General features: G+C 66.5%; 4 protein-coding genes across 5 annotated transcripts; 1 reads left to right on the top strand and 3 right to left on the bottom strand.

Annotated features, from left to right (window-relative positions):
• Positions 1–4258: 4258 nt before the first annotated feature.
• On the top strand, positions 4259–12565 carry CRLF1 (cytokine receptor like factor 1). The gene is made up of 8 exons (XM_054286588.1): positions 4259–4340; positions 8949–9227; positions 10522–10651; positions 10942–11111; positions 11313–11470; positions 11541–11709; positions 11944–12133; positions 12250–12565. The coding sequence occupies exons 1-8, from the start codon at positions 4259–4261 to the stop codon at positions 12563–12565; spliced, it is 1494 nt and encodes a 497-aa protein (XP_054142563.1).
• Positions 12566–13024: 459 nt separating this feature from the next.
• Positions 13025–15558, bottom strand: REX1BD (required for excision 1-B domain containing). Its single transcript, XM_054286580.1, has 5 exons — positions 15548–15558; positions 14675–14757; positions 14051–14255; positions 13882–13970; positions 13025–13533 (listed from the first exon to the last, which is right to left on the bottom strand). The coding sequence occupies exons 1-5, from the start codon at positions 15548–15550 to the stop codon at positions 13461–13463; spliced, it is 453 nt and encodes a 150-aa protein (XP_054142555.1). The 5' UTR covers positions 15551–15558; the 3' UTR covers positions 13025–13460.
• Positions 15559–16198: 640 nt separating this feature from the next.
• Positions 16199–17368, bottom strand: UBA52 (ubiquitin A-52 residue ribosomal protein fusion product 1). Of its 2 annotated transcripts, none has more exons than XM_054286581.1 (5): positions 17277–17368; positions 16811–16929; positions 16632–16718; positions 16439–16541; positions 16199–16339 (listed from the first exon to the last, which is right to left on the bottom strand). In XM_054286581.1, exons 2-5 carry the CDS (start codon positions 16911–16913, stop codon positions 16246–16248), a joined length of 387 nt encoding a protein of 128 aa, XP_054142556.1. In that variant the 5' UTR covers positions 16914–16929; positions 17277–17368; the 3' UTR covers positions 16199–16245. The 2 variants fall into 2 exon arrangements, with proteins under 2 accessions (XP_054142556.1, XP_054142557.1); XM_054286582.1 differs by having other exon boundaries at positions 17268–17342.
• Positions 17369–18236: 868 nt separating this feature from the next.
• Positions 18237–20711, bottom strand: KXD1 (KxDL motif containing 1). The gene is made up of 5 exons (XM_054286579.1): positions 20514–20711; positions 20137–20237; positions 19902–20054; positions 19505–19551; positions 18237–18603 (listed from the first exon to the last, which is right to left on the bottom strand). Exons 2-5 carry the CDS (start codon positions 20229–20231, stop codon positions 18371–18373), a joined length of 528 nt encoding a protein of 175 aa, XP_054142554.1. The 5' UTR covers positions 20232–20237; positions 20514–20711; the 3' UTR covers positions 18237–18370.
• Positions 20712–20942: the final 231 nt, after the last annotated feature.

Raw genomic sequence — 20942 nt, 5'->3', positions numbered from 1 at the left:
GGCGGGCGCGGAGCGGAGCGGAACGGAGCGGAGCCGAGCGCACCCACCGCCGCCGCCGCCGCCGGCCCCGCCGTGACGCGCCGTGCGCCGGGCGGGGGGAGCCGGGGGCGGGGGGAGCCGCCGCAGCCTGCCGCAGATGCACCGGCACCGGCACCGGCACCGGGCGGGGAGAGCGAGCCCGGGTGCGGGAGGGAGGATGGGGATGCCCGGGCAGCGGGGGGCGAGGGAACCCCGGGATGCAGCAGAACGGGGGGGGTCCAAGGACCGGGGATGCTCGGGATGGGGGGATGGATGGACACCGGGGGATGCAGGGGGACAAGGAGACGTGGGAACCGGGAGATTTGTGGGGAGCAGGGGGTGTAGGGGGGCCGTGGGCTAAGGGGGATGCAGCAGGGATCAGGGCGCGGGTACACAACGGGGCTTGGGGCCCCCCTGGCGCAGAGGGACTGAAGGGAGCAGGGGGCTGAGGCCACGACCAGGAACTGTCGCACCCCGCCGGTGTCACACAGAGGGACAGGGCTGCCCCGCTGCCCCCACATGGACCCACCCCTCAGGAGGGTCCCCAGCCAGTGTCACACCCCACCGTGCCACCCTCTGTGTCCCTCCAGGACTCCCCAAGCCACCTGCCTGCCTCCCATCCTCATCCTCACTCCTCAGGGCCCCCCGGCTCTCCCTGACACCCCGGATTTACAGCTGTGATTTTCCAGACTTCAAAGGACATCAAAGGCACCCCCCCTCACCCCTGCCCACTCCCCTAATTTATGGCAGCACCCCAAAGTGGGCCCGGGGGGAGGAGCAGGAGGAGGAGGAGGAGGAGGAGGAGGAGGAGGGGGGCTGGGGGCTGCGCTCACCTCCGGCCCTAATGGGGAACACATGGCAGGACCCCGGCGGGGGAAGGGGGGGTCTCGCTGTCCCAGCTCAGCCCTGAGGGTGCTCCGTGCCCTCAGAGGGGCCGGGGGTGCTGGGGGGCGCAGCCCGTGTCCCCCCCCGGGCAGGGAGCAGGGCCTCTCCTCGCCCCGCCACTTTATTCATCTGATTAATCAAAGCGGGGCCGGCGGGGCCGCGCTCCCCTTCCCCCTCCTGGAGCCCCGCCAGCCCCGGGTCCGGCACGGCTGACGAACGGGGCACGTTGGGGCTGTCACCGTAAATCACGGCCCGGCAGGGCAGGCAGAGCCGCAGCCCGAGCCCCGGGGCACCGGGAGCCTCCCTCCGGTGGGCACCGCTCCCCTGCACCTGCCCGCGCTCCGCCCGCTCACCTTTCCACGGGAAAAAGCCTTTCCCGGGCCAAACCCTCCAAGCTGGCAAAGCCCGGCTGCCCTCCCTCCTCCCCTCTCCAGAAACACTCGATGCCTCTCGCCTTTATCACTACTGACCTACATTTCCCTGCCGGAGCCTTTCGGGGAGCCTCGGGCTCTCCCCGCATTGTCCGGGGCGTCCCCGCGGCCCCTTCACTCCGCGTCCCAGCCCTGCCGAGCCCATCCCTCGTGCTCAAGCACCCTCTCGACATTTTTCCCCTCCTCTGGAGCTGCTCAGACTCCGCCACGGGACTGTTTGTGCTTCCCAAAGCAAACAGAGGCGGGAAGGTGCGGCTGCCCCGAGGATGCTCTGCAGGGAAAGGGTGCGGGGGGGCGGCAGGGAAAGGGTTAAGCGGGTTATAAATTACCCATGGATGTGGAAATGTGACTGAGAGGAATAGAAAGCAAACTCTGCCTGCTGGATTCTTTGCATTTCTTGCCTCTTTATTTTTCCCCCAGGTCACTTTAAAAGGATGCAGGCAGCGGAGGCAGCTCCGCTGCGCCTCTCTTCCCGCTTTTCCCGGGGTTTGGGGCTTTTTTTTCTTGTTTGTTTTTTACACCCTGGCCCTTGAGCCAGATGCTGTCTGCGTCCAAGGATTTTATGGAGTGAGCTCTGGCTGGGAAATCAAGTAATTAGATTAATTCGGGGCCCTGGTGACACACGATGGAGGGAGGCGGGAAGGCGGCGGCCGGTGGGAAGCCGGACCGAGGATGCTCGGGCGGCTTTGGGGATGTCCCCAGGGCCACCCGGGCAGAGCGGAGCGTTCGTGGCAGGGCCTGGGCCCCACGGGCAGATCCCGCACGGAGCGGGGCACGGAGGCCCTGGGAACGGAGCCGGCCGGGGGCGCAGCGGGACCGCCCGGCCTCGGGGGACGCCGTGCTGACCGCGAGAGCCCGGCCGGGGTCAGAGCGGGGGTCTGGGCTGGATCTGCCCCGGCCGGGGTCAGAAGGGGCTCCGGGCTGGATCCTGGGGGTCAGAGGGGGCTCCGGGCTGGATCCTGGGGGTCAGAGGGGGCTCCGGGCTGGATCCTGGGGGTCAGAGGGGGGGTCCGGGCTGGATCCTGGGGGTCAGAGGGGGGGGCCTGGGCTGGATCCTGCGGGTCAGAGGGGGCTCCGGGCTGGATCCTGGGGATCAGAGGGGGCTCCGGGCTGGATCCTGGGGATCAGAGGGGGCTCCGGGCTGGATCCCGCCCCGGCGGTGCCTGAGCGCGGCCCGTGGGCCGGAGGGAGCGGCTGTAAAGGTCACCGGCAAAGGGCAGCGCTGAGCGGCCGCCGCTGACTCAGAGCGGCTCGGCCACCCCCGGCTGCTCCCGGGCGGGTCCCGGCACTGCCCGCGCTTGGGACCGCTGTGCCCTCGCCCCGGCCCCGTGCCACAGGGGCTGCGTGAGCTGGGGGGTCCCTGTGCCACCCGGGGTGACACCTCACCGTGTCCCAGGGGACACCAGTCGGGACCGACACTGCCCTCCCACTGCCACCGTCCCTGCACCTTCCCCCTGCACCCCGAGCCACCTTCCGATGATGCCTGTGCCACCCAGAGCCACCCATGTCCCCAGGGTGGAGTCACCCCCTCCCCGGGATCCCACCCCCGCCCTGGCTCCCCAAAACCCCCCAAAATCGGGGTTCTCCCTGATCAGCCCGGCCAGCGGGGCAGCAAACAGGGGGGAAGGCTCCTGGCAGTGCAGGTGGGCAGCCGGGGTGGCCGCAGCCCCCATCCCGCTCCACAGTGGGAATTTCTCCCTTTCCGCAGCCCCCATCCCGCTCCACAGTGGGATTTTCTCCCTTTTCCGCAGCCCCCAGCGCTGCCCCACTCCCTGCGCGGTTTCCCGGGGCCGTGGGTCGGGACCGCGGGCGGCCGCCGGCCCCGGGGCAGCCGTGATTCACTCGGCCAGACCGCGGCCGCTGGGGCTGAAGTTTCTCAGGCTGGGTGGCTCCCGGAGCCTGACATTTTTGGGAAATTTCAACAAAAACAGTTCAGAAGCTTCCAAAAAACAGGACGATGGGAAAAGGCATTGTTCGGGCTCCCTCCCCCTCTCGGTTTTTATTGTGTTTTTTAATCTCTGCGATCCCTCGTGCTGCCCAACACCTCGGAGCCCCACGCGGGGTCACCCCCCGCCCCGAGCCCACCCGCGTGTCCCCTGCCACCCTCCGTGCTCACTGCTGGCAGGGAGCGGCGTCCCCTCTCCCTACAGCCGGGGACACACCGTGGCCTTGCCGTGGCCAGGACCCGCTGTCCCGGGGGTCTCTGACCCGCCCGGGGGTCTGCAAAGCTCCCGGTGCCACCGAGACCCCGGGCGGGGGCACGGGGGGGACACGGCGGGATGCCCGAGTGGGTGGCTTTGTCCCGGCGCTGGTGGCGCTACCGGACACGCCACCACCCCTGGGGACAAACGCAGCCCCGGCCTGGGGGGACTTGGGGTGTTTTCTCCACTTCTTTGGGGTTTTGATGGGGAAAGCCCCGAGATGATGGATTCGATGGAAAACATGGGGATTTATGGGACGATGTTCCTGTTTTCAGCCCAGAGATGAGCAACAACCGGGCTTTGGATGCCAGCGGCGCTCGGAGCGCGGGGAAGCCGCGGCGGGGGGGCCCGATCGGCCCCGGGGGCGCGGGAGGGTCCCGTGAGTCACCCGTGGGCCGGCGGCCCCGGAGCGGCTCTTACTCACCTACCGGGGGGGTCGGGGGAGCGGGACGCGGCCCCGGCAGGGCGGGGGGGGCGCAGCATCCCGCGGCGGCGGCGGGCACCGGGCGGGGGCCGCTCCCGGCGCCGGTACCGGAGCGGGACGATGGCGGGGGGGGGTGGCGGGGCCGGTGGCTTTCTGCCCCCCCGGGGGCGGTCCCGGGGCGGGGCCAGGGCGGCAGCTGGGGCTTTGGTAACCGGGGGTTGCTCAGACTTGCTCGGGACTTCCCCGGACGTGCCGGTGCGCTCCGCCGCCCCGGGCACCGACGGGCACCGGAGCAGGCCATGCCGCCGCCGCCGCCGCTCGCGATGCTGCCGCTGCTGCTGCTGCTGCTGCCGCGCCTGCCCCGCGCCGAGCCGCTCTCCTGTGAGTACCGGCGGCCCCGGCGGCTCCCGCAAGGTGGGCGCGGGCGGGCGGGGGTCCCGTCGGGGCCCCCCGGGGCTCTCCCGTCCGGCCCCGGCCCCGGCGTGCGGAGCCCCCCGAGGTTCCCGCGCCGCTTCCCGCGTGTCCCGTTCCCCCCGGCGGTGCCGGGATGCGGAGCCCCCCCGGGCTGTCCGCTGCTCTCCGTGCGCCGCGTTCCCCCCGGCCCGGGATGCGGAGCGGTCCCGGGCGCACCTCGGGGCTGCGCTTCGCCGGAGGAGGAGGAGGAGGACGGGGACCCCCCCGCCGAGGGCAGCCGGGACCCCCCCTCCCCTCCCGACAGGCAGCCGGGATCCCCCATCCCCGACCCCCCCCGCCCCTTCCCCGCAGAGAACAATGGAGGAACCTCTTAGTGCTGCCCCCCATCCCCGAGAGCAGCGGGGAGAGCCCCCCTGCCCCGGAGCAGCGAGTGCTCCCCCTCCCCACGGAGAGCGGGGACTCCGGGGGGGCCGGTCCCCCCCGTCCCCCTCCCCGCCGTGCAGCCCCCCTCCCGCAGAACAATGCGGCTCCGTTCCCCACCCAGGACAATGGAAACCCCCGGCCTCGGCCCGGAGAACAATAGCGAACCCCTTCCCCACGCGACCCCCTGGCAGCCCCGGGAGCCACCGCCCCCCTCTGCCCCCCCAAACCCTCTGAGACCCCCCCTCCCCCTGCCGAGAACAACGGGGCCCCCCCCTTCCCCCGGAGAGCCGCCCCCCATCCCAGAGAACAATGAATCCCCTTTTCCCACCCAGAACAACGAGGATCTCCCTCCCCGCCCCACGGAAAACAACGACCCCCCCCCAAAAAAAAATCCCCCTGAGGGCCCCTCGGTGATGCCCGATTTGGGGGCCCCTCCCGGCGGTGGCAGCTCCGGGAGGTGCCACCTGTGGGCTGGGCTGCGGAGCGGCCTCGGCCCCGCGGGGATCGGGGTCCCCCTGGCCATGGGGGGACACGCCGGGGAGGGATCGCCCCTTCCCCACGGAGCCCCAAACCCGACGGAGCCCCGGTCCCGGTCCCGGTCCCGGCCGCCGCCCCGCTGCCCCCGCTGGAGCCCGGGGAGGGCGAGGTCCCGCTCCCCGCTCCCTGGTCCTCTCTCCCCTCTCCCCTCTCCCCGCTCCCCGCTCCCCGCTCCCTGCCGCAGGAAAGGAAGTTCGGCTTCCTCCCTATGATGGGAATTTCTCAGGGCCATGGATGTTCTCCGCTCCGACGCGCCAACGGGACCCGCCGCAAACGGCACCGCTCGCCCGCCCGGCGGCTCCCGCGTCCCCTCCCCGGCCACCGGCACCGAGCCCCGACCCGGCCCCGTCCTTCGCGGGGAGCCCTGAGGGCGCTCACTGGGGCAGGAGCTGCTGGAGCGATGGGGTGGGCAGGAGGAGCGCTCCGAAACCCCTCCGGTAGCGAGAGCGGCCGGTCCCGGTGCCCACCCGGTGCCCACCCGGTGCCCGGAGCGGCTGATCCCGCCGGGAGCCGCGCGAGGCCACGGCCGGACCCTCGGTGGGGCTGAGCCCGCACCTTTCGCCCCCCGACCCCCATTTCCCCTCCCCACGGGGGTCCGGGGCAGCGCTGCCCCCTCGACGGGCGGCGCTGGCGAAGGCGAAGCCAAATCTCCTTTTAGAGAGCGAAAGTTTCCCCTCGGTGCGGCTCGGCCGCGCTGGAATGCCTGGGCTTTTTATAAATCCCTCCTCGAGCCCAGGGATGGGCACGAGAAATGCCAGGCGGGGATGAGAAAGGGGAAAAAACCACTGGAGAGCAGGGTAGAAAAGAGGGATAAAGCATTTCTGGGTGCCGAGTCTGCCTGCAAACCTCGCTGCTCGAGTGTTAGAAGAGCTCAAACTACACATATATATTTAATTTTATTTTTCCTATGGAATTCAGAGCTTCCCAAATTCCCTTTTGTTCTTCAGGGCAATTATTTCTATTTTCCTTTAACCCCCTGCACAGCTCAATAAATCTTTTTTAACTGCGTGATCTCTGACACTTATCGGAGCTTTTTTTTTTTTTTTCCCTCCCCCCTTTTCTTTGCCAACCCCTTAAAACTCCGATATAAAACCAAAATGAAATCCGGCCCTTCGGAAGAAAAGCATAAACGTTCCCGACACCTTGGAAATGTGGTTTTACTTTATAGCATTACTTAGCACCTGATCAGCATTTTTTTTTTGCAATAGAGAAGCCATAAAACCCCCGAGCAGGTATTTTCGTTGCAACTTGCACATTCCACAGCCTGCCTGCGTCTCTCCGGCCCTTTCCTCTCCGATCGGAAAACTTCACACTTTTCCCTTTTAAAACACATGTTCGGCGCTGCGGCCGTGCTGAGCGGGGAAAACAATTCCAGCGGGAAAAAAATATAATATATATATGTATATAATTGGCCCCTCCAGAGGCTCCTGCTTGGAGAAGGGGAAAAAAAAACCCAAAATCCAGGGGAAAAAAAAAATACAGAGAGAGAGAGAAAATTGGCCCCTCCAGAGGGTCCTGCTCGGAGGATGGGAAGCGTGTCTGTTTTACGGTGCTCGTGCGAGTTTCTGGGGCTGTTTAGATTAAGATTGAGCAGAATCAGGGCTCGGAGCGCCGGGGGTGTTATCGGCAGAGCCGGGCTCGGAGCGGGGTGGGCACAGAGGGGGATGAGATTTCCAGAGGCCTGGCTGCCCTTGGGAAGGGTTTGTTCGGGGGCTGGGATGGATCCATCACCATCGGGGTACCCCGGGGTCCCCAGCAGCATCCCGCGGGTGTTCGGGGTACCCGGTACCGATCCGGGGGCGCTGCGGGTGCCCGGCACCAATCCCTGCATATTTGGGGCGCTGGATTTTCTTCCTCCCCCTCGGCAGCAACTGCTCGGCGGCAGTTCCTAATTAACCTCCCCGGAGCGAGGAGGGTTTGGGAGCGCTAATTGCGGGGCTGGGATCGTGCGGGGATTCGGGAGCGCCCGGGGGGAGCCGGGGCGGGCGGCGGGCGCTGAAAGCCGATCGGGGCCGGGGCTCGCCGGGGCGCGGAGGTCGCGGCACTTTCCGGGAGGTAATTTGGGAACATCAGCCCGGCGCGTGCGGATGGAGCCGATACGGGCGGGCGGACACGGAGCGGCGGGGCCGGGGCGGCCGAGGGGGCCGGGGTCAACCGGGACGGGAATTTGCCCCCATGGAGGGGCTCCCCCAGCCCGGGCACCCCCGGAATATCGAGGGGAGAGCGGTGGGATTGGGGAGGGGTCCCAGGATGGGAATTTCCCCCCATGGAGGGGCTCCCCCAGCCTGGGCACACCCGGGATATCGAGGGGAGAACAGTGGGATTGGGGAGGGGTCCCAGGATGGGAATTTCCCCCATGGAGGGGCTCCCCCAGCCCGGGCACACCCGGAATATCGAGGGGAGAACAGTGGGATTGGGGAGGGGTCCTTGGATGGAATTTCCACCCATGGAGGGGCTCCCCCAGCCCGGGCACACCCGGGATATCGAGGGGAGAGCGGTGGGATTTGGGAGGGGGCCCAGGATGGGAATTTCCCCCCATGGAGGGGCTCCCCCAGCCTGGGCACTCCCGGGATGTCGAGGGGAGAGCAGTGGGATTGGGGAAGGGTCCTTGGATGGGAATTTTCCCTCGTGGAGGGGCTCTCCCAGCCTGTGGCACCCCCGGGATGCTGAGGGGATTGGGGAGGGGTCCCAGGATGGGAATTTCCACCCATGGAGGGGCTCCCCCAGCCTGGGCACCCTCGGGGTGTCGAGGGGAGAGCGGTGGGATTGGGGAGCACATGGTGAGGATGAGGAGGGAGCTCTTGGGAAGCGCTTCTCACTCCTGGGCGAGGCGATCCAGGGGGAAATGCCGGAGCTTGGCAGTGCTGGAAAATCCCCTCGAATTTTCTTTTTTTTTTGAAATCCTTTTGTCGTGGAAAAACTTCCGAAGCTGCAAGCCAGCCCCGCCCCAGCCCTGGGGAGAATAAAGATAAAAAGTGGATAGGAAAAGTATTTTTAAAGTTCTGAAATAGATGCAGATATAAAAATAGATATTAAATGTGTTTAGATATAAAATGTATGTAGATATAAAAGTAGGTGTAAAGCGCATTTAAATAGATAAAAAATAGGTGTGCATTGAGATACAGAATAGATACAAAACGTATTTAAGGAGTATAAAAGATATAAAATGTCTTTAGGTATAAAATGTGCAGAAGTAAAGAATATATATGAAACACATTTAAACCAATGTAAAATAGAAACCAGTGTCTTTAAATGGATGTAAAATGGAAACCAGTGTGTTAAATTGATATAAAATAGATATGTGATGATTTAAATCTATATAAAATAGATATGTGATTCCAATCAGTATAGGCTCGCGATGATTTACATCGATGTAAAACAGCTAAACAATGTATTTAAATTAACACAAAACACACACGGTGATTTAAATCGATATAGACGCGATGACTTAAATCGATGCAAAATAGCAAAGCAATGCACTCAGAAATGAACACAGAGGAGACATCAAGGCGTTTAAATCAACGCAAAGCAGACAGACACATTTAAACAGCTCTAACCTGTCCGGCTCAGCACCAGCCCCCCGTAACCGCTTTCCCCGCTCTGTCTCCGGCACAGACCCCGCCGTGATCTCCCCGCAGGACCCCACGCTGCTCATCGGCTCCTCGCTGGTGGCCACGTGCACGGTGAGCGCGGACACGCGGCTGCGGGCCGAGGATCTGTTCTGGACCCTGAACGGGCGGCGCCTCCCGGCCGCCTCCTACGCCGCGCTGGGCCCCTCCACGCTCAGCGTGGCCCTGGCGCGCCTCAACGGCTCCAGGCAGCAGTCGGGGGACAACCTGGTGTGCCACAGCCGAGACGGCGGCATCCTGGCCGGATCCTGCCTCTATGTTGGATGTACGTGGGTGCTGCCGCGCCGTGATGGGGTCTGGTCAATGTGTGCTGGGGTCTGGTCACTCTGAATTGGGGTGTGGTCACTCTGTGCTGGGGTCTGGTCACTCTGAATTGGGGTGTGGTCACTCTGTGCTGGGGTCTGGTCACTCCATACTGGGGTCTGGTCACTCTGAATTGGGGTCTGGTCACTCTGTGCTGGGGTCTGGTCACTCCATACTGGGGTCTGGTCACTCTGAATTGGGGTCTGGTCACTCTGAATTGGGTCTGGTCACTCTGTGCTGGGGTCTGGTCACTCTGAATTGGGGTGTGGTCACTCCATACTGGGGTCTGGTCACTCTGAATTGGGGTCTGGTCACTCTGTGCTGGGGTCTGGTCACTCCATACTGGGGTCTGGTCACTGTGCTGGGGTCTGGTCACTCTGAATTGGGGTGAGGTCACTGTGTACTGGGGTCTGGTCACTCTGAATTGGGGTGAGGTCACTGTGTACTGGGGTCTGGTCACTCCGTGCTGGGGTCTGGTTACTTTGCTGGAGTGTGGTCACTCTGTGCTGGGGTGTGGTCACTGTGCTGGGGTCTGGCTGCTCTGTGTTGGGGTCTGGTCAGTCTGTACTGCGGTGTTGTCACTGTGCCAGGGTCTGGTCACTCTGTACTGGGGTCTGGTCACTCTGTGATGGGGTCTGGCTGCACTGTGTTGGAGTGTAGTCACTGTACTGGGGTCTGGTCACTCTGTACTGGGGTCTGGTCACTCTGTGCCAGGGTTTGGTCACTGTGTGCCAGGATTCGGTCATTCTGTGCTGGGGTCTAGCCTCTCTGTACCAGAGTCTGGTCACTGTGCTGGGATCCTGCCACCCTGTGCCAGGGTCCATCTCTGTGCCAGGGTCCAGCTGCTCTGTACGGGGGTCTGGCCAGCACTGGGACGTGCCTCCCCCACGAAGCCGGGGATCCCCAGGGAGGAATCAGCGTGCTGGTTCTCACCAAAGCGCGCCAGGAGCTGCTCTGGTGGAGCCCTGACCCGCGCGCAGCTCCGAGGCTGCTTCGGCAAAGCCTCGGTTAAAACGCGCTTGTCCGAACCAATAATCGTAAGATTTTATCTCGGGCTATTTTAAGGCCGATGCTCTGTCCCAGGAATACGGAATCGGAACGGGGAATGCAGCTCGGGTTTGTTTTTTGGGTCGCTACGCATTCCCGGGAATACAGAGGCTCAGCTGGGAACGCAGCTTGGACTTGGGGCTTGTGTCTCCGTGGCTGGAAAAAAACAGCTCTGGAACCTCTTGTTCTTTGGTTTTTGTCTCTGCCAGTACCCCCAGAGAAACCAGTCAACATCACTTGCTGGTCCAAAAACATGAAGGACCTGACCTGCAAGTGGGCGCCAGGGACGGAAGGGGAGACCTTCCTGCACACCAACTACACCCTCAAGTACAAGCGCAGGTGGGTGCTCACCTTCATCCCCGTTGTTGTTAAAAACTTTGGGGTGGGATTTAACGGGAAACAGGGAAGGGGCAGCTCGATGCCTCCTGGCTGGCCCCTGCTTTGCTGGGATGAGTTTCCTCTGGAGCTGGGGAGGGTGAGGAGAAGCTGTTGTGGGCCTGGGTGAGTTGGGAGTCGCTGAGTGAACCACGGGGTCAGTCCCCTAATTCTGGCAGCGTGGAAAAACCAAAAAGCGACCCACGGGAGCATGGGGGAGCGGTGCCAGCACCTCACCCATCACCGGCCCGCAGGTGGTACGGCCAGGACAACACCTGCCAGGAGTACCACACGGCCGGCACCTACTCCTGCCACATCCCCAAGGACCTGGCCCTCTTCACGCCCTACGAGATCTGGGTGGAGGCCTCCAACCGCCTGGGGGTGGCCGTGTCCGACGTGGTCATGCTGGACATCCTGGACGTGGGTGAGCCGCGGGTGTCCCCGCCGTGCCGGTGCCGGTGACCGGGCGGGGGGCAGCAGGAAATGGGCGATATGTGAGCAGAATTGCTCCTAATCGAATTAGGCCATTTGCTCCGAGTCGCTCCCACATCCGCGGCTCCTTAACCCTCGCGGCCCCGCGGCGCTGCCCGCCGTGCCCCGGGCCAGCCCTGCCGTGTCCCCGCAGTCACCACGGACCCTCCGTCCGACGTGCACGTCAGCCGGGTGGGCGACCTGGAGGACCAGCTGAGCGTGCGCTGGAGCTCCCCGCCGGCGCTCAAGGATTTCCTCTTCCAAGCCAAGTACCAGATCCAATACCGGGTGGAGGACAGCTCCGAGTGGAAGGTGCGTGGGCACGGCCGGGCACGGCGCGGGCGGCCGCGGGTGCGGGCGCTGCCATCTCGTCCCTCCGCAGGTGGTGGATGATGTGGGCAACCAGACCTCGTGCCGCCTGGCCGGCCTGCGCCCCGGCACCGTCTACTTCGTCCAGGTGCGCTGCAACCCCTTCAGCATCTACGGCTCCAAGAAAGCCGGCATCTGGAGCGACTGGAGCAACCCCACGGCCGCCTCCACGCCTCGCAGCGGTGAGTGCGGCCCCGGTGGCGCCGGGGCCTCCCCGAGCCCCGGGGGATGTGCGGGGCCCTGCCCCGCTCCACGCCCCGCACCCGGATCTCCTGCAAAGGAGCCGAATTGGAGCTCGGCTTTCCCAGCTGGGAGCCCGAACCCGCTCGGGTTCCTCTCCCCATTCAAGACACGGTGGCCACGGGGGGGTCGAGGCGCGTCCCTCCCGTGTGCCACCGCCCCCCTCGTCCCCGCAGAGCGAGTGGCGGGGGGCTGCGACCCCAAAGGCGGGGAGCAGAACACGACGCTGCGGCGGGAGCTGAAGCAGTTCTTCGGCTGGGTGAAGAAACACGCCTACGGCTGCTCCAACCTCGGCATCAAGCTCTACGACCAGTGGCGCGTGTGGCTGCAGAAATCGCACAAAGCACGCAACCAGGTAGGTAAGGAGCCTTTCGCACTTCTTCTCCCCGGCCGGGTGGGGACGCGGGGTGACCCCCCACGCCAGGGATGCTGGGGGGTGACGCCGACCCCGGGGCGACGCGGGGCTCCGCTCCTCTCCGCAGGTCCTTCCCGGCGATAAGCTGTAGCCCGCGGGGGACCGAGCGCCGCCAGGATGGCACGGGGCGCCCGGCGCCCGCCCGGGACCGCCCGCGCCCGCCCCGGCCCCGCCGCGGGGGCGCCGGGAGGCGGCCGGGGCGCAGCGCGGCCCCGCAGCCCTGGGGAGCGGGGTGGGGAGAGCTCGGGGGGCCGGGCTGGCCCAGCCCCGGGGGCTCGGCGGCACCGCGGCCCTGCGGCAGCGAGGGGAGCCCGCAGCCCTGCCCGGCCGGGGGAGGCACCGCGGGGCCTCGGCTCCGCCGGCCCGAGCGGCCCCCGGCATGAACGGGGCGCCGGGCGCTTCCCGGGGGACCCCACCCTCGCCGCAGCTCCCCCCGGGAAGCGATTTTGGCCTTTTTCTCGCCGGGGTCCCACGTGCGAGCGCGCGGAGGGGTCCGTCCCCGGGGAGCCACGCGGGCTGATTGGAGGCTGCTGGGGTTTGCCCAGTGCCTGCTCCGGTTTTGATTCAAACCAGCCTTATTTTGGTTCCATTTCAGTCAATTAGGAACAGATTTAAGCTTAATGCCAATAAACCTCTGAAACCCCGGCGGGGTCTGCGTCAGCGGAGCGGCAGCGCTGCGCGGGGACGGGGATGCAGCGGGCAGCCAAGTGGGGCCCGTGGCCTTTGTCACCCCATCCCAGGGCTCCCAGGGGACCGGGACAAGGTGGAGGGGGTGGCACTGGGGCAGAGGGGCCTACACGAACCCTAGGGATCACACCACTCAGGCCAGCTCTGTGGGGACAGGTTTATTTGGGGTGACCATAGAAAAAGCGCGTGTGGAGCACCGGAGCTGCAGTGGGGCTGGGGGCACAGCCGGCCTCCAAGGTGTGGTTTGGGGGGGCTGCTGCCCGTGGGACTCCAGCTGGCAGCAGGGGCAGTGATCAGCTCGATGGAGGCCTGGCACGGCAGCCCTTGGCACTGTGGGCTGTGCTTTGCCTTTGGCACAGCCGGGGAGGGGAACCAGCCCCAGGCCGGACCCCTCTGCTGAGGGGCACTCAGGATTTGGGGGGACCCCTCTCATCCTAGAGGGAGCTCCTGCACCCCTCCAGCCTGTGCTGCAGAGAAGGGGCCCAGAGGACAATGCCCACCTTGCCAAGGTGCGCCGGGGGCGGGCGGGGGACGAACGGGGCCCCCGCTGCAGCAGGCCGGCCCCTGCAGCCGTTCCCACGGGGACACCCATCACTCAACTTCTTCCGAATCGTACTTAAGGTCCTGGAGAATTTCGCTGATTGCCTCAATGGTTTTAATTAGCCTACGAGAGCGGATGGAAACTATAAATAAAGCCCATATGGAGCGTATTATGTGGGCCGCCTCGCCTTCCCCGCGCTGTTTATGAAACACTCAGCCTGGGGAGGCCGAGGGGACGCGGCCACGCAGCGCCGCCAGACCCCGACGGCACCATCTGGGCCCCCCTGGGCCGCAGGGAGAGGCAGGCAAGGGGCTCTGGGCCTGGGCTCCACGGTCTGTGTGTGTCCCTTCCAGCTCAGCACACCCCGCGGGCTGGGGAGGGGGTGCCATCCCCAAACAGGGGCAGGAGGGGATGGCATGGGGGGTTCTGGGCTCCAAAATGAGGGGGCACAGCAGCGGGGCCACCACCTACTTGTGCTTGAGCTCCTGCACCTCCTGCTGATGGGCGTCCACCTCGGGCTGCTCCTGCGCCTGCTGCCGGGCCAGCTGCAGCTGCGCCGTCTGTGGGGACACCATGGGAGCTGAGACCCCCCAGGGCAGCCCCAGGGACCCCCCCCAGCCCAGCCCAGCCCAGCACCCACCAGCTGCAGCTTCTCCTGCTCCCTGTCCTGGAGCCGGGCCAGGTGCTGCGCCAGCTCGGGGCGGCCCAGCTGGTCCCGCAGGCGGCCGGCGATGGCCAGCACCTCCCGGGAGATGCCGCTGAACGCCACCGTGACCTCGTGCACCAGCTGCCGGTACCGCGGGAAGTCATAGTGCGGGGCGCTGCCCAGGTACGCCCGGTGGCCCCTGCGGACAGGTGAGGGGGGGAAGCCGCTGTCGCCGATCCTGGAGCTGAGCCCCCTTTGCCGCCCACCACCCGCGGGGTTTGCCTGCCTGGTCCCGCTGGGTTCGGCAGCACGAGCGGGCGGCCTCGCCCCTCACACGGGACAGGGCTGGAAACTGCTTTTTTTGGGAGGGAAAGCCGGGGGTTTGGGTTTTTCCATCCTGTACACTCTCAGCCCTGCATCCCAGGAAGTCCATCCTGCGCTGGATGCTGAAATAGGATTCAGGTGTCCAGCGCAGAGCCCCGCTGCCAGCTGGAGCTCATCAGCCATCCCCACGGCCCCGTCCCAACAGGATGCAAAACAATCGGGACGGGGATCCGGTTCCCTGCTGGGGGTGCCCCGCCCGCCCCGGTGGGTGCCGCCCCCGGTGCCGGTACTCACTCCTCGAAGAGCCGGTACGTCTCGACCCGCTCGCTCTGCAGCTCCCGCAGCCGCTGCAGCAGCTCCCGCACGGCCTCGCCCGTCTGCGGGACACAGGGGACGCGGTGGCCCCGGTGAGCCGGTAACGGCACCGGGCAGAGGCGGCACCGCCCAGGGCATCACCCCAGCGCCGGGGCAACGCGTCCTGGCCCAGCACCGGTTCTGGGGGTCCCCGGTGGGTTCCGGCCGCGGGGCTGGAGCTGAGCCCGGCACCGGGAGCCCCCGGCCCTGCGCACACAACACAGGCGGCACCGGGACCCCTCACATCCCCCTGCCCACCCATCGGGCCCCCAGGCCACCCGTGCACGAACCGCGCTGACACCGGGACCCCCGGACAGTGCCCGCGATACCGAAGGGCACCGGGACCCCCATCCTGCCCGTGCGTGCGTCGGGACCGCTCTCTGTGAGCGCCCGGAGCTGCACCGGTAGCTCCCCGGCCGTGCTCACACAGCCCTGGAGCTGCACCGGGACCCCCGGCCGTGCTCACACAGCCCAGACCGGCACCGGGACCCCCGGCCGTGCTCACACAGCCCCGGAGCTGCACCGGGAGCTCCCCGGCCGTGCTCACACAGCCCCGGAGCTGCACCGGGACCCCCGGCCGTGCTCACACAGCCCAGACCGGCACCGGGACCCCCGGCCGTGCTCACACAGCCCAGACCGGCACCGGGATCCCCCCGGCCACGTGCCCGCGGAGCGGCACCGGGATCCCCCCGGTTCGCAGCACACACGGGCACCGGGACCCCCCATCCACCACCCCGCCGTGACCCCGCGCTGTCCCGGGCCGCCCCTGCCGCCCCCCGGGGCCGCTCCCGCTCCCGCTCCCGTCCCGCTCACCATGGCCCGGCCCGGCCCGGCCGCACGGCGCAGGCCCGGGGCCCGCGGGGCGGAGCGCGGTTCCGCCGCCACCTGCAGGCCCCGAGCGGCAGCGCCGCCAGCCCCGGTCCCCGGTCCGGTCCGTGCAGTGAATACACGGCCGGGTGGGTAGAGGGAGGCAGCGGGGCCTCTGGGATGCTCCGTGAACAGAGGGTCCCGGTGCCGGTCCCCGGACACGCGGCCGGGGCTCCCGGTGTGTTTGCCACCGAACAGGGAGATCCCAGGACGGAGCCGGTCCCATCCACACCTGGCTGAGGGTCCCAACAAGGGGGTAGGGGGGCCCGGTGTCCATCCAGAAGTGACCAGAGGACTCCCAGTGCATGAGCAGGGGCGCACAGGGGGTCCTGGTGACAGTCACCCCCATGGCTGGGGGTCCCAGTGCATTAACGGGGGGTTTGTGCGTGGTCCCAGCGTCCATCTGCTGTGTGCACATGGCCGGGGGTCCCGTGGGTGGGCAGGGGGTCCCAGTCTGAGCACACATTGCTGTGGGCACTGCCCACCAGCACCACCACCTCCATTCCTCTGTGTCCCCCACCTCCCTATGCTGCTCCAGCACAGCCCTCATTTCCTGAAAACCACAATTTGGCTAAAAAAACCACCAGAACGCGGGGCTGAGCGTTGCAATACTTTATTGGCCAGCGCAGGCAGGGCTGGGGGCTCTACTTGACCTTCTTCTTGGGGCGCAGGTTGTTGGTGTGCCCGCACTTCTTCTTGCGGCAGTTGACGGCGCGGGGGTGCAGGCGGGCGTAGCACCTGGGGGGCACAGGTCAGCAGAGCCCCTGGCCCCGGGGAGGGCTCTGGGGGCTGCAGGAAGGGGCTGAGGGGACACGGGGAGGGGACACGGGGACGTACTTGCGGCAGATCATCTTGTCACAGTTGTACTTCTGGGCCAGCTGGCGCAGGGAGGGCTCGATGATTCCCCCTCGCAGGCGCAGCACCAGGTGCAGGGTGGACTCTGCGAGGAGATATCGGTGTCACACCGGGGGGAAAGGAGCAGCTGGCACCCCAAAAACGCCCTCCAAAACCCCCGGGGTCCGGGGAGCACCTTTCTGGATGTTGTAGTCTGCGAGGGTGCGGCCATCCTCCAGCTGCTTCCCCGCGAAGATCAAGCGCTGCTGGTCGGGGGGGATCCCTGCGGGACACACAATCAACCACACAATCACCGCGGTGGGGACACCGGGGGAGCCCCGGGGGCCGCCCCGCCGCTCCCGGCCCCGCCTGTACCTTCCTTGTCCTGGATCTTGGCCTTCACGTTCTCGATGGTGTCATTGGGCTCCACCTCGAGGGTGATGGTTTTGCCCGTGAGGGTTTTCACGAAGATCTGCATCTTGGCACCTTCTCACCTGCGGCAGCGGCGGCCGCGTCACCCCGGGCCGGCCCCGTTATGGCCGTGTGCCGCCACCGGGCAGGGCCCCGCCGCTCCCCGGCCCCTCAAATCCCTGCTCCCGAGCACCCTCCCGGGATCCAGCCCCCACCTCGGGATCCAGCCCCGCCATCCCGGGATCCAGCCCCGCTCTCCAGGGACCCGGCCCCACCCCGGGTCTCGGGGCCCTCCCCCGGGATCCAGTCCCGTCCCCGGGGACCCAGGGCCCCTCCCGGGGTTCCAGCCCCCGCTCCCCGGGTCCCGAGTCCCCCTCCCGGGATGCAGGGCCCCCGCCCCAGGCCCGCTCCGGTCCCGCACCGCGCGCACCCGCGGCCTCGCTGCTGAGGGAAAGGGAGGCGGGGCCGGAACCGCGGCTGCGTCACTGCCGGCGGGGACACCGGCACCGCCCCGCGACGGCTTCGTCATTTCCGGCGGGGACACCGGCACCGCCCCGGGACCGCCCCGACACCGTCCCGGCACTGTTCTGTCGCTGCCGGGGTGACACCGGTACCGCGGGACAGGGCACGGGAGCGTCCGCACGGAGCTGGGACCAGACCGACCCCGATCACACGGCCCAGGACCGGCCCCCCAAACCCGATACTGCCCCCGGGACCGGCTCCCAAACCCGACGCTGCCCCTGGGACCGGTCCCACCCTGAGCCCATGGCCACAGGACTGGACCCACAACCGGCTCCAGAGTGCCGGGACTGGGGCCACGCTGACACCATGGACCCCAGACCGGCCCCAGAGTGCCAGAGCCATCCCCGTGCTGGTCGCACAGCTCCAGGATCAGCCCCAGCAGCCATTCCTCCAGTCCCCCACTCTCCTCTATCCCTTCGCAGGCCTTCAGGACCCCAAAGCCAAGCAGTTCCTGCATCACACCACAGAAAGATCTGGAGAGCTCCAGCTGCTGGGAACCTGCCTGTGGAGCCACCAGCAGCTCCATATGAGGGGCTGAGTGTGAGAAGCAAAGGGAAACACGGCTCTGGCTCGTCCAGCAGTGAGAACTCAGCCAGCACAATCCATCAGCAGCAGGGACAGACCCCTGGCAGAGCTGGCGGGCACACAGAGCCTCAGAGATGACATTTCTTACAGAACACAAACGTCTGTGCCCCAAAAACGGCTTTTCTGCACCGAAAAATCTACATGGAGGGTGAAGCGTAGCGGCTCTCCTGAGCGCAGGAAGGAGGGAGGACAAGAGGCATTTCCAACCCAGGATTTACTGATTCCCCCTGAAGCCAGCCTGAAGGTGGCTTTACACCTTCCAGCAAGAAGGGCAGCCCCTTCCTCCTCCCTCAGCTTCTCCCAGCCTTGGCTTCCCTCTTCCCAAGACAGGAAAAAAAAAAAAAAACCCCAAAAAACCCCAAAAGAGCGACACACAGCTATAAATACAGGCTAGAAAGTTCCACAGGGGCTCCCGGCCTAGTCCAGGGTGGCCGTGTCCTCGTCTGTGAGACTCTGTCCGTTCAGGGCCGGGCCCTCGCAGTGGCCCTGCGACAAATCCTCAAACTCCTGGCTGGTGGTGGGGGAGATGAGGCCGGGGCTGCTGTCACAGGACTCCGTGCTCTGCTCCGAGGTAGCAATGGTGGTCGTGGTGCTCTTGGGGACGGCGTCGAAGTCGTCGTCGTCCTCCAGGATGGGCGACTCGTGGATGTCTGGGGGGAGGAGGGAGAGGTTGGGGGTGTGGGGAAAGGGATTCCCTGCTTGAGCTTACAGCTTGTAGGGGTTAAAAAATCCTACAGGGTGTAAATTGGGGGTTGGTTGGAATTTCTTGCAATTTCTCCAGAATGGGGTACTCGTGGATGTCTGAGGGAGAGGAGGGAGAGGTTAGGGTTGTGGGGAGAGGGATTCCATAAGTGTGGTTGTAGCAGGGGTCAAAAGAACCCAGTGAATTGCCAGGGTGTAAATTGGGGGTGGGTTGGAATTTCTTGCAAGTTCTCCAGGATGGGAGACTCGTGGATGCCTGAGGGGGAGGAGGGAGAGGTTAGGGTTGTGGTGAGAGGGATTCCCTGCTTGAGCTTGCAGCTTGTAGGGGTTAAAAAACCCCCACAGGGTGTAAACTGGGGGTTGTTTGGAATTTTTTCCAAGTTCCAGCCCCCACTCTGGGATCCAGCCCCGCTCCTCAGTTCCCAAGGCCCCTCTTGCAAGTGGATTTAATGGGTTTGAGGAGTTTGCTGGGTTTTTGGGGAAGCAGCCACAGGGCAGCACAGGGCTTGTGATCCCTGAGGGATCCTCAGGAACAGAGAGGCTTCCCACAGGAGGAAAACTGAGTGTGGAGTGCCAGGACAAGGGGAATGGCTTCCCACTGCCAGAGGGCAGGGATGGGTGGGATATTGGGCAGGAATGAGCAGGAATTCCTCCCACAGGGTGCCCAGAGCAGCTGTGGCTGCCCCTGGATCCCTGGCAGTGCCCAAGCCAGGCTGGGCAGGGCTGGGAGCACCTGGGGCGGTGGGAGGTGTCCCTGCCATGGCAGGGGTGGCACTGGGTGGGATGTGAGGTCCCTGCAGCCCAAACCGTGCCATGGCTCTGTAGATCCGTGGGTCAGCAATCACTCACTGCTGAAAGCCTCCGGGTACTGCTTTGCCAGCTTCCCTTTGAGCGTCCTGGGGAGGACAGAGCAATGCCAGTCCGTGGGGAGCTCAGGGATCCGGGGCAGCCCCACAGCCCCCTGGGCAGCGCCAACCAACCCCAAAGCTGAGCATTCCCACCCCAAACCCCAGCACACCCCCTCCCCAGCACGCGGGGCGCTCCTGAACCCCACACTTTGTGGTTTGTGACCTCCCCCAGAGCAGGGTCGTGGAAACCCAAAGCTCCAACCTCCACTCGGCCACATCTTATCCCTTCCCCACCAGATTTTCCTTCCCACAGCGGCCCAAACTCCAACTGTGCCCCGCTCTAACCCTCCCCCGCCCCTCCCGGCCCCCTCCCGGGCCCGTTCCCGCCCGGTCCCCACCGGATTCTGCGGAAGATGCTGTCCAGGTCCTTCTTCATCTCCACCAGGGTCCGGGTGTGGTGCAGGAAGCGCTCGCTCATCTGCTGCATGCGCACGCTCGACAGGTTGTTGAAGTTGAGCAGCATCTCGTTGGTCTTCTCAAAGCGATCCAACCTGCGCGGGGGAGGCACCGGGAGCTCGGGAACGATCCCGGCGGGCTCCCGGTGCCGGTACCGGCTGTCCCCCCGGGACTCACATGTTTTTCTGGGCCAGGATGATGGCGTTGACGTCCTCGGCGTTGACCATGCCCAGCACCCTCCCGCAGAACACCTGCGAGGCCGAGGGCTCCATCGTGACCTGCGGGACCGCGGGGCGGCTCAGCCGGGGCACCGGAGCCCTCCGCGCCGGTAACGGAGACCCTCCCCTTCCCCTCCGTGATACCGGGACCCCCTCCGCCCTGCCGTGCGCCCAGTGCCCGGTACCCAGCCGCCGTGCCCCCCACACGCCGGTAACGGGGGGGTGCCCCGGCCGCCCGCCGCCCCCGGTTCCGCCGCCAGCCCCGCGTTCCCTCGGGGTCACGGCCCGGGCCTGCAGCGGTGTCCCCGGGGCCTCCCCCCAGCAGTGCCCGCGCACCTGCGGGATCCCGTCCCGCCGCTTCACATGACGGGAGCGGCGGCGGCACCGGGGGCGGCACCGGCGGCCGCTCCGCGCCGCTTCCGGGTGTGCGGTCACGTGGGGCGCGACCCCGCCGCGTCACCGCGCCGAGCCGGAAGTCCCGGAGAGCGGCCAGGTGAGAGGGTCGCGACCCCTGCGGGCATCACGGAGCCTCTCCGGTACCGGCGCCGAGCCCCCGGCCCCGCCGCCCGCAGCCCCAGGGCAGCCGCGCTGCTGGCGGCCCCTTTAAGGCGCCGGGGCCGCCGCGGGCGCGCGGCTGACGAGCGTGCTCTCCGCCCAATGGCGTCGCGCGGTGGGCGGGGACGGACCAATAGGTGTGGGGGGCGGGGCCTGCGCCGGCGCGTCCGCGGGCCAGGTGGGAGCGGCGGGGGGCGCGCATCGATCACG

The sequence above is a fragment of the Melozone crissalis genome, unplaced genomic scaffold (assembly GCF_028551555.1).
Source record: "Melozone crissalis strain CALT ecotype California unplaced genomic scaffold, PUWL_Pcris_2 ptg000054l_1, whole genome shotgun sequence".
In the NCBI taxonomy this organism is placed as follows: Eukaryota; Metazoa; Chordata; class Aves; order Passeriformes; family Passerellidae; genus Melozone; species Melozone crissalis.
This window is presented reverse-complemented; position numbering and strand designations above follow the sequence as displayed.

Coding starts and splice junctions, on each gene's coding strand:
- KXD1 (XM_054286579.1), bottom strand. CDS start 20,231: ATGGAGCCCTCGGCCTCGCAGGTGTTCTGCGGGAGGGTGCTGGGCATG. Junction 20,055..20,136: donor ATCCTGGCCCAGAAAAACAT/GTGAGTCCCGGG, acceptor TCCCCCGCGCAG/GTTGGATCGCTTTGAGAAGA. Junction 18,604..19,504: donor GTACCCGGAGGCTTTCAGCA/GTGAGTGATTGC, acceptor TCCTCCCCCCAG/ACATCCACGAGTCGCCCATC.
- UBA52 (XM_054286581.1), bottom strand. CDS start 16,913: ATGCAGATCTTCGTGAAAACCCTCACGGGCAAAACCATCACCCTCGAG. Junction 16,542..16,631: donor AGACTACAACATCCAGAAAG/GTGCTCCCCGGA, acceptor ATCTCCTCGCAG/AGTCCACCCTGCACCTGGTG. Junction 16,340..16,438: donor GACAAGATGATCTGCCGCAA/GTACGTCCCCGT, acceptor TGTGCCCCCCAG/GTGCTACGCCCGCCTGCACC.
- REX1BD (XM_054286580.1), bottom strand. Junction 14,256..14,674: donor ACGTACCGGCTCTTCGAGGA/GTGAGTACCGGC, acceptor ACCTGTCCGCAG/GGGCCACCGGGCGTACCTGG. Junction 13,971..14,050: donor AGCAGGAGAAGCTGCAGCTG/GTGGGTGCTGGG, acceptor GTGTCCCCACAG/ACGGCGCAGCTGCAGCTGGC.
- CRLF1 (XM_054286588.1), top strand. CDS start 4,259: ATGCCGCCGCCGCCGCCGCTCGCGATGCTGCCGCTGCTGCTGCTGCTG. Junction 4,341..8,948: donor CCGCGCCGAGCCGCTCTCCT/GTGAGTACCGGC, acceptor TCTCCGGCACAG/ACCCCGCCGTGATCTCCCCG. Junction 11,471..11,540: donor AGGACAGCTCCGAGTGGAAG/GTGCGTGGGCAC, acceptor GTCCCTCCGCAG/GTGGTGGATGATGTGGGCAA.